The 15,824-nt window shown below is 47.8% G+C and overlaps 1 protein-coding gene across 5 annotated transcripts in view; it reads left to right on the forward strand.

Annotated features, from left to right (window-relative positions):
- Positions 1–15,824, forward strand: part of PTPN2 (protein tyrosine phosphatase non-receptor type 2) — a 182,980-nt gene that overhangs the window by 45,041 nt on the left and 122,115 nt on the right. For 4 of the 5 annotated variants that reach the window (XM_029590949.1, XM_029590950.1, XM_029590947.1 and 1 more), the window contains exon 3: positions 9,407–9,507. The exons of the other annotated variant lie outside the window; for it this stretch is intronic. In XM_029590949.1, coding sequence (XP_029446809.1) covers positions 9,407–9,507 — 101 coding nt within the window. The remainder of the gene's footprint in view (positions 1–9,406; positions 9,508–15,824) is intronic. 5 annotated transcript variants of the gene reach the window in all.

A 15,824-nucleotide genomic window follows, 5' to 3' on the forward strand; every position in this document is an offset into this window, starting at 1 on the left:
CCGTTTATTACCGTTGAGTTTGGCCCTTGCGGCCTACTGGCTGTCGACCGTACCGCGGCTCAGTTTTTTCCATGGCGTGGGGGTTCCGTCTGTGCCCGGACTGTAATCGTACCATGTCCGTCACAGACCCCCCATAAAGTCTGTGTAATGTGTCTTGGATGAGAGCACGATGTCTTGACCTGCACCAAATGTGACCTTATGATACCAAAAGGTTGCAAGGCCAGAATGGAGAAGATGAAACTTCTCTTCCATGCTCAAACACAGACTCCATCCATTGCATCAACGTAGTCAGAACCGGCACAGTCAACTTCGCGCCAGCATTGACATCTCGGCCTTTGACACCCTCAACTCCCTCTCAGGACCGAGGGAATCATAGAAACAAACATCGCCACTGGCATAGAAAGTCTTGGATCATCGACCTCGCCATCGTCCGAGCCGCTGCCAAAGAAACCCCGTCCAGAAAGGGCACCGACCTTTTCGGTGACCGGGTCACCAAGGCAACCCTCCCCTGATAGGGCATTGGGAGCCACGACTCCACCTTTAACAGTAGTCCCTCTGGCTATGCCTCTGCCTTCTGCTTCTGTTCCGGAGCCGGGGCTGCTTGCTCCAGGTCTCCGAGAAGAACTGGACCGGATGGTTCAGGAGGCCATCGACAAGGCGATGCAACGACTCCAGGTTCCTCCGCCGGTACCGACTGCGGAACCGATCACTGACCAGCATTAGCACCGCTGCTCTCCAGGATGGAAGCGCTCATAGCCGCTTTTCCACCGATGGACCGTGGGTCACTGATGGCGCCGGTACCCTCCCCACTTACTCTGTCATCGAGAGGAGAAACACCGTTTCGCATTCCTCCTTCGGGAGTTCTGCCTCATCCATCGATGCCGATACGCCCGTCGGCGTCAACGAGCCACCCATCGATGCCCTCAATGCCTGCACCCCTTCGATGCCTTCATCGGTGCCTCCAATTATTCCTTCGATTCCTTCAGAGCCTAGACCAGGACCTTCAGGTATCCCACCATCCCGTCCCTCTCTACATCTTAGAGGCACAGGTGCAGATCCCTATGATACCTGGACTGATTCCTTACCAGACACCGATGATTTGCCTTCACCACCTTCACCCACTGAAAGTAGAAAGTGTTCTCCTCCAGAGGACCTTTCCTTTATACATTTTGTGAAGGAAATGTCTGAATTGGTTCCCTTCCAATTACAGACTGAACAGGATGATAGGCATCAGATGATGGAGTTGCTCCAGTTCCTGGATGCTCCCAAGGTAATAACCTCCATCTCTATCCACCAGGTTCTTCTGGATCTCCTGAAGAAGAACTGGGAGCATCCTGGCTCCATTGCTTCAGACCACAGAAAAGCTGACACTACCTATTTGGTGCAGTCAGCTCCGGGCTTTCAGAAACCACAATTGGATCACCAATCTGTAGTGGTAGAATCAGCACAGAAGAGAGCAAAGAGGTCAAAGTCTCACACTTCCTTTCCCTCTGGCAAGGAACAGAAGTTTTTAGATGCCATTAATCGCAGAGTCTTCCAAGGATCAATGCTCATATCCCGAATTGCCGCTTACCAGCTCTATATGACCCAATATAACAGGGTCATTTTTAAGCAGATACAAGACTTGACGGACTCCCTGCCTCAGCAATTTCAAGATCAGCCCCAAACCCTAGTAAACAAGGGTTTTGAGGCAGGCAAGCATGAGATCAGATCATCTTATGATATCTTTGATACTGCCACTAGGGTATCTGCAGCTGCTATTTCAGCGAGAAGGTGGGCCTGGCTCAAGTCTTCTGACCTTCGCCCTGAGGTACAAGACAGATTATCCGACCTACCTTGTATAGGAGATAATCTGTTTGGAGAACAGATTCAACGGACAGTGGCAGAACGTAAGGACCATCATGAGACCCTAAGACAGCTCTCTCTGATGCCTTCTGACTATTCTTCTAAACAGCCCTTCAGAAAGGACTCTAAAAAATCATTCTTCCACCCGAAGAATTCCTACCGCCACCAACCAGATCCCGTGCCACGAGATCTTTTCAAAAAGCACAATCTCGTCAAACACGTAAACAAAAGCCACAAGCAGCGCCTCAACCAGGGCCTGCTTCAGGTTTTTGACTTCCACCTAGAGAGCAGCAGCCAGATTCCACTGCCTCACATACCAGTGGGAGGTCGATTGTGCCACTTCCACAACATATGGCACTCAATTACCTCAAACCAATGGGTACTAGCGATAATTGCTCAGGGTTACCATTTGAACTTTCTCTCCATTCCACCGGACTCCCCACCTCTACCAATGTGGAGAACATCGGATCACTCCATCCTTCTGGAACAGGAGGCCTCCCTCCTTCTCAACCAGTACCCTACTCTCAGCACGGCCTAGGGTTCTATTCCCCAAAAGATTGGGAGGCGTTCGTCCTATTCTGGACCTATGGGCCCTCAACAAGTACCTCCAGCGAGAGAAGTTCAAGATGGTAACCTTAGGTTCGCTTCTTCCTCTTCTACAAAGAGGAGACTGACTCTGCTGTCTGGACCTCCAGGACGCATACACTCGTATTGCGATAACTCCATCTCATTGCAAATACCTGAAGTTTCTAGTAGACCCCAAGCACTATCAATACAGAGTGCTTCCATTTGGCCTAGTGTCTGCGCCACGAGTCTTTACAAAATGCCTCGTAGTAGCTGCAGCCTTCCTTAGGACCCAAGGTGTTCACGTCTACCTCTATCTAGACCAGTGGTTCTCAACCTTTTTTTGGCCGGGACACACCTGACAGATGGTTCTCACATGCATGACACACTGAACATGTGACCATCACATGGCTAGATGTAAAAGTACAGTTTGCATCCACGGGAACCTCCCTGACCCATAATAATGGATGTAAAGCAGAATTATGACATTCCCCATACAACTCACCCTACAAAAGATGTTCTGGTATCATCTCAGTAACAGCAACTCAAACTCCTTCTACTTCCAGGCTCAATAGCCCTACTTATGAAAAGACAGCAGTTTACCCCCAATGCATGTCCTCTTGAGAAAACACAACAAATAAGACTGATACAAACGCTCACATGCTAGTAAAATATCTCATCTCAGTAACAGACTTAGAACCGACTTAACATACTCCCAGGATCTGTATTAATGCACATAAACTAATCCTCACATAGATATGAAAAGGCAACATTATAAATATTAAATCAGGCCCTAAAAACCAATACACCTCTTATTAGGAAAACAGAACTAGCAAGCAGCTATAGATCCCCACACAGAAATAATTGTATAACTATACAAATAAGCAGAATAAATGTTTCACAACAACTATGAACAGAATAACATCCAACAATTAACTCATAAAACTATTAAAACTTCTCCAAACACCAATAAAATATTTCAAAAAAGCAGACACATCACCTAATAAATAATTAAAATGGTGGTCAATCAAGAAAAATAAACTTAAAGCCACCATTACTCCCTCCAGCAGCTCTCCTATTCCTCTTCCATGCAGGCCGCAGCACACACCAGAAGCAGCAGTAGAGGCTAAGCTCTATACTAATGGTCCTCGTCCTTAGGGCCCACACACACACCAGTCATGCATGCCCCCATGACCAGTTTCTCTCACACACCAATCATCTCCCAGTCTTTGACACACACACCAGTCACCTTCCTGAACAGTTTCTCTCATGCTGTAAACACACACAGGCTTCCCACTCCCGTGTTCTACTTACATATGCGGGCTTCTCACTCTCATAATCACTCTGTCTCACACACTCACCAGTCTCTCACTCCCATGCTTATTCTCTCCACATGCATAGGCTTCTCATTACCATAATCACTTTCTTTCTCTCAGACACACACACCAGTCACCTGATCTCTCTCATGCATACACACACAGGCTTCCCACTCCCATGCTGTGTCTCACACACAATATCTCCCTGAGCGCTGCTTGCTTCTCACTCACTTCCCCCCCCCCCCCTCCCCGCAGCACAAATGGTAGCTGCAGCAGCCTCCTCCTCCAGCCCCCGCAGGCCAAGAAAGAAGAAAACCATTGGCTGCGGGAGGCTCATACTGCTGTCTCCTTTCCTGATTACCTGCTGCTTTGATTGCTCGGGGGCCGATACTGCTTCCGCCGCTGCTACTTCTCCGCACGGCTCTTTCTCCTTCCCACGCACCGCATTGTGTATCACTTCCTGTTCCGGGTCACCGGGGGGGTCAGGCGTGGGAAGAAGAAAAGGCCAGCCGCGGGTGCCACAGCTTCTTCTAGCACCGCTGCCGTTCCCACTGGGCTTGAATGTGCTGATAGCCTGGCGGCAACGGCAGCATGGAAGGAAGAGCAGTGGGAGAGACCGGGAGCATGCGACACACACCTGCAGGTGCTTGGCAACACACTGGTGTGTCGCGACACCAGTTGAGAAGCGCTGATCTAGACTGGCTAATCAGGGCTCCCACTCAACAAGCTGCTCTGTCGTCCCTCAATCTAACCTTACACACTCTAATTTCATTAGGATTTCTCATCAACTACAACAAATCCTACTTAGTCCCATCTCAAACCTTGTCATTCAGTGGGACAGACTTGAACACCTTGCAAAGTCTTTTCTGCCTCGACAGCGAGCTCTCACTTTCGTGTCTCTTGCACACCAGCTGCAGTCTCAGCACTCCGTGACTGCATGCCACTTTCTCATCCTCCTGGGACACATGGCGTCCTCAGTTCAGGTCACACCAGTGGCCAGTTTGGCCATGAGAGTCATGCAGTGGACTTTAAGGTCTCAATGGACTCAAAGCATTCAGCCCCTGTTGACCATTGTCCACGTAACAGACTCACTCCATCAGTCTCTTGCCTGGTGGAAAAATCAGATCAATCTCCTCCAAGGCTTGCCCTTTCAGGCTCCAAACCCTCAATTAATTCTACCACCGATGCTTCCAACCTCTGATGGGGAGCCCATGTGGCCAATCTGCAGACACAAGGCTCTTGGTCTCCAGAGGAAGCCAAACACAAAATACATTTCCTGGAGCTTCAAGCAATCAGATATGCTCTCAGGACATTTCAGGAGTACCTCTCCAATCAAGTTATCCTGATCCAGACAGACAACCAGGTGGCCATGTGGTACATCAACAAACAGGGAGGCATAGGCTCCTTCCTTTTATGTCAGGAAGATGCATAGATTTGGGCGGAAGCTCTCTCCCATTCGATGTACCTCAGAGCCACCTACTTGCCGGGAGTGGACAATGTGTTGGCAGACAAGCTGAGTCACATCTTTCAACCGCACGTGTGGTCTCTCAACCCCTCGGTGGCGAACTCCATCTTCCAACAATGGGGATATCCTCAGATAGACCTCTTTGCGTCTCCTCAAAACCGCAAAGTAGAGAACCTTCTGCTCTCTCATTCGCAGCAAACACTCTCAGCCCAGAGACGCATTCTCCCTCTCATGGGCAACTGTCTACTTTACGCATTCTCTCGTGAAGTTGCGTCAGGACAAGGGAACCATGATAGCACCTCACTGGCCACGCCAAGTGTGGTTTTCAATACTGCAGGATCTCTCCATTCACAGGCGCATTCCCTTGGGAAGGGACCCGCTTTTGATCACTCAAAACGATGGGTGCCTCCGCCATCCCAATCTTCACGCCTTGTCCCTGATGGCATGGATGTTGAAAGGTTAATCCTTCAGCCACTTAACCTTTCTGAACCAGTTTCCCGTGTCTTGATTGCTTCACGGAAGCCTTCCACGAGAAAAGCTTACTATTACAAATGGAAAAGGTTCACGTCATGGTGCTCTTCTCAGTCCCTTGACCCCTTTTCCTGTCTAATCACGAAGTTTTTGGACTATCTCTGGCATTTATTAGTCAGGTCTAAAGACATCTTCCATCAGAATGCATGTCAGTGCAGTAGCTGCCTTCCATAAAGGTATCGGGGATGTTCCTTTATCAGTACAACCCCTTGTAACACGTTTTCTGAAAGGCTTACTTCACCTCAAGCTTCCACTGCGTCCTCCGGCCCCTTCTTGGGACCTCAACCTGGTTTTGGGTCGGCTCATGAAATCACCATTCGAGCCTCTTCACTCCTGTGATCTTCGCTATCTCACATGGAAAGTGATTTTCCTTCTGGCAATCACTTCAGCTCGCAGAGTTAGTGAATTACAGGCCCTAGTTACCTATCCGCCTTACACTAAACTTCTGCAGGGCCGGGCAGTACTCCGCACTCACCCTAAGTTCTTGCCTAAGTATCGGAGTTTCATATTAATCAATCCATTATACTACCTACCTTCGTTCCCAGGCCCCATTCCAATCCAGGAGAACAGGCTCTGCATATCCTTGACTGTAAATGGGCTCTAGCATTCTACCTAGACCGTACAGCTGCCCACAGGGAAAGCACTCAATTGTTTGTCTCTTTCCACCCTAACAAGTTAGGGAAGCCTGTAGGTAAGTAGACTCTCTCCTCCTGGTTGGCGGACTGCATATCCTTTTGCTATCAGCAAGCGTGTATTCCATTTCAAGACCGTGTTAAAGCACACTCTGTGAGGGCCATGGCAACTTCAGTAGCACACCTATGATCGGTGACGCTTCCTGACATTTGCAGGGCTGCCACCTGGAATTCTCTCCACACCTTTGCAGCCCACTATTGCTTTTTACAAAGCTGGAAGACAAGATTCCATCTTCGGCCAGTATGACCTTCGTAACCTATTTACAACATGACATACTAACACCCTTCCGCCTGCCCGGTGGGGTTCAGGATGCTCTCTACTAAATTCCACCCCAGTTGTTATGCCTGTTGCATGCCTTAGGGTACATTTGGTGCATGTTCGGACATCCTCAGCTCTGTACTCACCCATATGTGAGGACTACCATCCTGCTTGTCCTGTGAGAAAGGAAATGTCCTGCAAATGTTCTCACAGGACAGCAGGATGTTAGTCCTCATGAAACCCGCCTGCTGCCCCGCAATGTAGGTTCGTAACATTTTATTTTTTTTTTTTTCGGCACTGCCTGTAGCTTTTTAACAAGACTGAAGGGGGACCCCTGCTGGCTGCAGGGTTAGTGCCATGCTGGGCATGCCCAGTAGGGGCCAGTCAAAGTTCTGGAAACTTTGACAGACATTTTCCGTGATTGGGCTCCATCCTGTGATGTCACCCATATATGAGGGCTAACATCCTGCTGTCCTATGAGAACACCTGTTATAGGTAAGCAACATTTGCTTTTCTCATAGTAAAGCCATATATTAGTCAGTTTTGTTTTCCTAGCCGTATATGTGAACACCTGTATTCACTGTCAGACTGATGCCATACCATGGGCTGCGGCCCGCGCACAGCTTAACACGCGATTGGACATGCGTCTATAACCCCTGATGCAAAACGAGGATTAGCACATCCAAAATGCACATCCAATCAAGTGCGAGCTAAGAGCACTCCTCACATAAAGTTCATGTAGATAAAGTTATTAGTTAGTCCTCACAATGCAAAAAAATTTCCCCCGTAGTCAGTACACCCTTGCAATGCAGCAGATTGTACGCGTAAAGATTTGCTGCTTTCAAGGGTTCATTGTAAAAAAACAAAAAAAACAAAACAAAATTCCTGCATTCTGTGATCCCTCCTGCTAGTATCATAACAATACTTAAGTAGGTGTTGTGACCGCTGCCCGACGTCTCCATCCCGCCCACCTTACCTCTGTGGCGACTCCCTCTTTGCTTGTTGGATGTTCGGCTGCCGCGGCATCATCTTGCCACCCTCCTCCAGCGTCCCCAGACTGGCAAGACGCACTCCGCCATGATTTCCAGAAGCCTAAGCGTGCGCGGCCCCGACTAAAGTACCAGCAGTGGCGCGAACCTCCGGGGTGTCCCCCCTGAGATGACGTCATCCGCACCGGATATTTAAGGTCTCTGAATTCCCTAACTAATCGAGTTAGTAAGGAATGGAAAGTTTTCTTACGCTCCTAGCTACTGTACCTCCTTGGACTTACCAGGGGTACCCACTCCTCGGGGGCCTCGTTTCTCTTTTGCCTTTCAGGTCGCAGTCTGGAACCAGTACTCTCTCTTCGAGGGCCCACGTTCTCGGACCTGCTTCTGAATACCACTTCTGCCAGGAAATCATCGTTGCCTACAACACCAGTGAGGTGCCATCCTTCTCTCAGAGCTTTCCCTGGAACCAGCTCTGCCATCCTGGGATCGTTGTTCCAGTATCTGAGGGACTACAGCCCAGCCGGGTGCTTCCAGCTCACTACTGCCACCTCTGGTGGTTCAATATACTGTTTAATAAAAGAACTAGTGTGTGTCTGTCTCCAAACTCTGAGCCTGACCGGTGGTCCATCTCTGGATCTTACCCCAGGGGCGTGGTCATCTGCCATCAGACCAAGGATCCACCCACAACTATCCCAAACAATAACAGTAGGAGGAACCACAAAAAGCAGAATCATGTTTAAACCCCCCCCCCCCCCCCCCCCCCACCCAAAAAAAAAACAATTTTTGGGCGCATAATATACAGAGTCACAGCCCCCTTTCCTGGGCACCAGATGCCGAGGAGGTGCTAGGGATGCATAATTTTCCCTAGCTCCTCTTTTTTATCACGGAAGCTAATTTTAATATTAAATTGTGCACCCAGACGAGGTGGATCAGCTCGCATTAGGAGACCAGGCGCCCATTTTAAGTGCACCAATATTGCATCTGCCTGTGTGTATTTTGATCATCTGATTGGAATAATGGTAAAAATGTTAAGTGTTCTGATGCAACTTTAATTTCAAGGATTTGTTTTCCCCTGGCATTTTCCTCCTCCTTCGGGCTTTCAGTTACGTTATTATCTGACTTCTCGGCTTCATTGCCATGAGCCTTTATTCACAACTAGTCTTTTATTCCCTTTTAGTTCTTCCCAACTCACTTAGCCCAGTCATTGCAGTAATGGTGCTTGAACCTTGCAATGGCATACCTTAATCTGTTCACTGGATAGTGCTCATACATGATGACTGTGATTCTTCCTATCTCCAGGGGCTCTTAAGTGCAGCCTTTGCAGCAGCATCTGCCCAGGGAGCAAGAAAAACATTCCCAAGATTTGAATCCAGGTCCTCCCAATGATTTTGGTTTTATTGGGCTATAACAAGGTGAATGAGGGTGCAGCTGCTTAAAGCAAAAATGTCTTCGGGGCTGAAAAATTATGGAAATGCAAGAATGCAGACCAAATGCCAGAGAAGTGGATGGAGAAGGAAAAATGATTGGGGCTGAGAGTGGAGAAAAAGAGGAACAGTCGGTGTAGGGCAGAGTGGCAGCTGGAAATGTTTGCTTGCCACAGATCTAAAATGCTTAACTATGGCTCAGGTATTCTGTTAAATTTTATGAAATCTTTTAATGTGTAGTCTAAGCTTTTAAAAAAAAAAAAAGGGCCTGCTTCTAGTCTTGAATGAATTGTCATGCAACTGTCTTCTCTCTATTTTCAGTTGATCATAGTCGAGTTAAACTGGAAAATATGAAAAATGATTACATCAATGCCAGCTTAGTTGTGCTAGAAGAAGCCCAAAGAAGTTATATTTTAACACAGGTAAGCATCCTGATACTGAGAAGCAAATATAATTTGGAAGTATGCATAAGTACCAAGCCAACCAACTGTGAAGCTAAGATCCATATAATGTGGAAGGAGTTTATCTTGTGGACACAAACATGATGAATAATCATCAGAACTTTAATGCCTTACTGCAGTGGTCCCCAACCCTGTCCTGGGGGCCCACCAGCCAGTCGGGTTTTCAGGATATCCACAATGAATATGCATATGAGAAAATTTGCATGTCATGGAGGCAGTGCATACAAATTTTCTGCATATTCATTGTGGATATCCTGAAAACCCGACTGGCTGGTGGGCCCCCAGGACAGGGTTGGGGACCACTGCCTTACTGGGTCAGATCTGGAGGACTGGAAAAGGGTAGATGTGGTTCCTGTGGATAAAAGTGGAAGTAAATAGGAGGCTGGGAATTACAAGCCAGTTAGTCTGACCTCTGAGGTGAGAAAACTATTGGAATCGCTGTTAAACAAAGAATAGTACCAGTTTTGGAATCCAATGGATTGCAAGGTGCAAGACAGCATGGTTTTACAAGAAGTAAATCTTGTCAGATGAATCTGATCAAGTCTTTTGATTGGGTGACCAGAAAGTTGGATAAAGAGAGAGCATGCTAAATGTAGTGTACTTGGATTTCAGCAAGGCCTTTGACACTGTTCCGCACACCCTTGGTATGGATCCTAGAGTGATTGGCTGGTTTTGAAACTGGCTGAGTGGGAGGTGACAAAGGGTAGTGGCAAATGGAGTTTTCTCTGAGGAGGGGGTTGTTACTAATGGTGTCCCTCAGGGATTGGTCTTTGGACAAGTTCTTTTCAACATTTTTGTGAGCGACATAACAAAAGGGTGGTCAGGTTTGTCTTTTTGCTTGTACTAGAATCTGTAACAGAGTGGACAGCCAGAAAGGAGTGGAAAACTTGAGGGATCTAGCGAAGCTTGAGGAATGTTCTAATGTCTGGCAGCTAAGAATTAATACTAAAAAAAAAAATGCACAGTAGTGCATTAAGGATGCAAAAACCCAAGGGAAAGGGTACAGTATTGGAGGTGAAATTCTAAGCACAAAGGAAGAGCCGGATCTGGGATTAATTGTATTTGATGTTTAGGAGGCCAAATAGTTGGATAAAGCAATGGAAAAAGCCAGAAAGTTGCTTGCTGCATAGGAGAGAAATGGTTAGCAGAAAAAGGGAGGTGATACTGCCCCCTTGGAAAACTGTGTAGAATTCTGGAGACCACATCCAGATATAAACAAGATGGAATTGGTCCTGAGGGTGGCTACTTATAATGGTCCGTGGTCTTTGTTCAAAAGCTTATGGGGATAGACTTAAAGAACTAAACAAGTATACCCTAGAGGAAAGGCGAGATAGGCGAGTTATGATAGATGCATTAAAATATCTCAAAGGTTTCCATGCACAGGTGAGCCTTTTTGAATGGAAAGGAGAGATCATGAGATGAGGGCAAAAGGGAGTAGATTTAGGAGTAATCTTATGAAATATCTCTTTACAGAGAGGCTGGTGAATGTATGGAATAGTCCCCTAGTGGAGGTGGTGGACACAAAAACAGTATCTAAATTCAAGAAAGCATGGATATCGTATTTTTCGCTCCATAAGATGCACTTGACCATAAGACACATCTAGGATTCAGAGGGGGAAAATTTAAAAAAAAAAAAAAACAAAACAAAAAAAAAGTGCTAAACCGGCTCTGTCCCCGGGCGCCTGTTTATCTTATGGAGCAAACTAGGGGAGTACATAACATTTTTTTTTTTTTTCCTCATTTTGTTTTCGGGTCTGGGGAGGGCCATTTCGGTCCACTCCCCCAGATCAGAAAACTTTTATCTTTCTCTTTCTGTGGGAACCCCCCATCCCAACCCTTTAAATTAACAACTCCTCAACCCCCCCCCCCCCCCCCCAAGACCTGCCAAAAGTCCCGGGTGATCCAGTGGGGATCCGGGAGCGATCTCCTGGACTGGGACCGTCTGCCGCCAGTAATCAAAATGGCGCCAATGGCCTTTTGCCCTTACAATGTCACTGGGGCCGACCAATGGCAGCGGTAGCCCCTGTGACATAGTAAGGGCAAAAGGCCGATGGCCCAAGTCCAGGAGATCACTCCCAGACTGCTCCTGGACCCCCGCTGGACCATCAGGGACTTTTGGCAGGCCTTGGGGGGGGTCAGGAGGGTGGGGGTTGTAATTAATTTGGCAGGTCTTGGTGGGGGGGGGGGGTTTGTTTAGATTTTTATGGTTTTTTTTATATTCGCTCCATAAGACGCACAGACATTTTCCCCTCACTTTTGGGGGAAAAATAGTGCGTCTTAAGGAGCGAAAAATACATTAATTACAAGGGATCTTTTAAGGAAGTGATACTAAATTGAATGGATGGGCAGACTGTATGGGCTATACAGTCTTTTTCTGCCATCATGTTTCTATAGATGAAAAGTCCATCAAGCCTAGCATCCTGTCTTAATAGTAGCCAATCCAGGTCATATGAACCCAGCAGGATCCTAATGAATATATCAAATTCTTCTTGCTTATAACCATGGATAAACTGGCTTTCTCAGGAGATCATGACTAATAATGGTTTATAGACTTTTTTTCTTTCAGGAACTTGTCCAAACCCATTTTGAACCCAGCTTTGCTAACTGCTTTCACCATATTCTCTGGTAACAAATTCCATAGTTTAATTTTGTGCGCTATGAAAATATCACCTTTGATTTGTTTTAAATGTCCCACCCTATTATCTTCATTGAGTGACCCCCTTCTGTTTATCCATCCACTTCACTCTTGATTTTGTGGACCTCTCAGCAGTCTAGAGCTCTTCAGCTTGGAAAATAATCTAAAACAAAACTAAATAAATAAATTAAAAACCTATTTAGTTTCATCTCAAAGGGATCCATTCCATCCCTTTAATCATTTTGGTTGCACTCTGCTATATCTTTTGAAATGAGATGACCAGAACGGCACACAATACTCTAGGTGCAGTCATACTGTGGATCGATAAAGGCATTATGATATCCTTTTATTTTGTATTCCTTTCCTAATGATTCCTAGGATTTTGTTAGCTTTTTTTTTTTACTACTGCCTCATACTGGATCAAGTATTTCAAACTATTCTCCATAATGTCTGCAAGATCCTTTTCCTGGGTGGCAATGCTTTAATACAAAACCCACAATCATGCACCTATTCTTCACTATATCAATAAATATATGCATCACTTTGCACTTGTCCATATTTAATTTCATCTGCCTTTTAGACACTCAATCCTCCAGTTTTACAAAGTCCTCTTGCATTTCCTTAGTCATCTTGTAACTTGAAAACTTTGAACACTTGTCATCTGCAAATTTGTTCACCTTACTCATCACTCTTTTTCCAGATAAGTTTATAAATAAATTTCTTAGCATCCAGTCAGATAAATCTAGAACAAATGGATTATGCACTTTTACCAGCAGATGGAGCTTGAACAAACTGACATCACACTATATATACTCCAGCAGTGATATCGGCCTGCCAATATTCTCGGACTCCAGCAGATGGTGGATGTTCATCTCCCCACTGGGAATTGCTTCACTTTGAAAAGGAGAAATAAGGAAAATTAATTTGCCCCGCTTTCCTGTGGTAATACCAAATGGTCACGTCCCCAGTTGAGAATTCCTGAGGTGATTTCTGTGGTCATTCAGGGGTGTGCCTTGGTCCTGTAGCTGGTTTTCAGAGGCATGGATTTAGCTGTTTAAGAATATAAGAAAATGCCATACTGGGTCAGACCAAAGGTCCATCAAACCCAGCATCCTGTATCCAACAGTGGCCAATCCAGGCCATAAGAACCTGGCAAGTACCCAAAAACTAAGTCTATTCCATGTTACCATTGCTAATGGCAGTGGCTATTCTCTAAGTGAACTTAATAGCAGGAAATGAACTTCTCCTTCAAGAACTTATCCAATCCTTTTTGAAACATAGCTATACTAACTGCACTAACCACATCCTCTGGCAACAAATTCCAGAGTTTAATTGTGCATTGAGTAAAAAATAACTTTCCTAGCATGTAGCAGATGGACTCAGGACCAATGGGTATAGTGTACTCCTGTTAGCAGTTGGAGACGGATCAGATTTCAATCTGACGTCAGCCCCTAGTACATATACCCCTGCAGGAAGTGCAGCTCCTCAGTATTTTCCGTCTCCAAAGCAGTTAGGAGCTATCTGCACGCTCTTAGAGCGTTAGACCAAATTTAAAAGAAAAATCGAAGAAAATCCTACTTGAAGACAAGCCCCGCACTCCTGCGGTGATACCCTCGGGTCCCTCCCCCAGTTGAGTTTCCCGAGGTGATTTCCGTGGTCCCTCGGAGGTGAGAGCCTCTGTCCGGTGGCCGAATCGCGGCAGAGACCTAGCCCCCGAGCGACAGGAGTTCGGGCGCGGCGTAGAGGCAGCCTCTGTCCGGAGCCGAATCACGGCGAGGACTTAGCCCCCGATCTCGGGCGTGGCTGAGACGCAGCGGGTGCATCCCCTCGAGTATGGCGATGAAGGTACTTACCCTCTCCCCCCGCAGCCGGAGACCACCCGGGACGAAACCGGGAAGCGCCGAAGACAAGGTAAGGTGGAAATCTTCTACTTTAAGCCGGTCTCCGAACATCGAGGAGGAGCACAGGTCGGCGATTGGAAGTCTGTGCCGCCGGGTTGATCCGCCCTAGAAGGGCTAGGCCCGGCCATCCTAGGGTCTGCCCATGTGGAGATCCTCCGAGGAGGTCGCCATATTGCCCACACGTTCGCCGTCGCCATCTTGGCCTTCTTCGCTGCGCCGCCCGATCCGAGCGCGCAAATTAAGCTAAGCACACAAAATCCCTTGTGCGCATAATCTTAGGCGCACATAAACCTTGCGCGCATATCTTACGCGCACAGTACAAGGCGCACATCTTACGGCTAGGCGCACATCTGCGCGCACATATCAGACACAATGGAGCGCATTAGAGCTTACGAGTCCACAGAAATGGCACCTTCAGAAACAAGAATAAAAGCTCAAGGCCTCTGCCCAGCATGCCACATCAGAGCCGCACAGAGCGAGGAAGCAGACGCCCTATGGGCACACTGTGAGGAGGCCCTGGGAGATCCAGGTCAGAGCCAGTCTCGCCAGTCCTTTCGGAACAAACAGAGCAAGAGGGGAACCAGCTCGGGTCCAGGCCCCAGCCGCACCCCACAATGAGATCCAGCCGACCCATCCAAGGAAAGAAGCCATAGGGGCAGGCTAACCCTATTCTACCGCAGATGGGTCGAGATAACTTCGGACAAGTGGGTCCTAACCATCATCCGAGAAGGGTACTACCTGGACTTCCTTCGAGCTCCTCCGGACAAGTTCGTGGAATCTCCCTGCCATGACCCCCGCAAGAGGGCGGCAGTGGAAGCTACACTGACCAGACTTCTGGACCTCGAGGCCATAACCCCGGTACCTACTCGGGAAACAAATACTGGACATTATTCCATTTACTTTATTGTTCCCAAGAAAGAGGGTACATTCAGGCCCATCCTGGACCTCAAGTCTGTCAACCGGCACCTAAGGATCCCACGCTTCCGTATGGAAACCTTACGATTGGTCATACGTGCAGTACAGCCAGGATAGTTCCTCAGCTCCCTGGACCTGTCAGAGGCCTACTTACACATCCCAATTCATCAGGAACACCAGCGCTACCTACGCTTCAAGGTCCTGAATCATCACTACCAGTTCCAGGCACTACCCTTCGGGCTAGCCACCGCTCCCCGAACGTTCACCAAGGTAATAGTAGTGGTGGCGGCAACACTCAGGAAGGAAGGAATCCTCGTTCATCCTTACCTGGACGATTGGCTGATCAGAGCAAAATCACCGGAGGAAAGCCACCAAGCAACCAGCAGAGTCATAGCTCTACTGGAAAGCCTGGGATGGGTAGTCAACACAAACGAGTTCTCTACAGCCCTCGCAGTCGCTGGAATACCTAGGAGTCCGATTCAATACCAAGGAAGACAAGGGCAGCCTGACCCCCACGAGGAGATCAAAGCTGTGGGACCGGCTCCAGACCTTGCTGAGCGCCCCTCGTCCCACAGCATGGGCTTACCTGCAAGTCCTCGGACTAATGGCATCCACACTGGAAGTGGTGCCATGGGCGCGGGCCCACTTGAGGCCCCTGCAACGCTCACTCCTATCACAGTGGAGTCCACGATCCCAGAACTACTCCGTACGTCTACCACTACCGGGCAGAGTCCGGACCAAACTAAGGTGGTGGCTACAGACCAGCCACATGAGCCGGGGATCAAGACTATCCTCCCCAACCTGGATCCTGCTCACCACAGATGCCA

This window comes from Rhinatrema bivittatum, chromosome 2 (assembly GCF_901001135.1).
Source record: "Rhinatrema bivittatum chromosome 2, aRhiBiv1.1, whole genome shotgun sequence".
In the NCBI taxonomy this organism is placed as follows: domain Eukaryota; kingdom Metazoa; phylum Chordata; class Amphibia; order Gymnophiona; family Rhinatrematidae; genus Rhinatrema; species Rhinatrema bivittatum.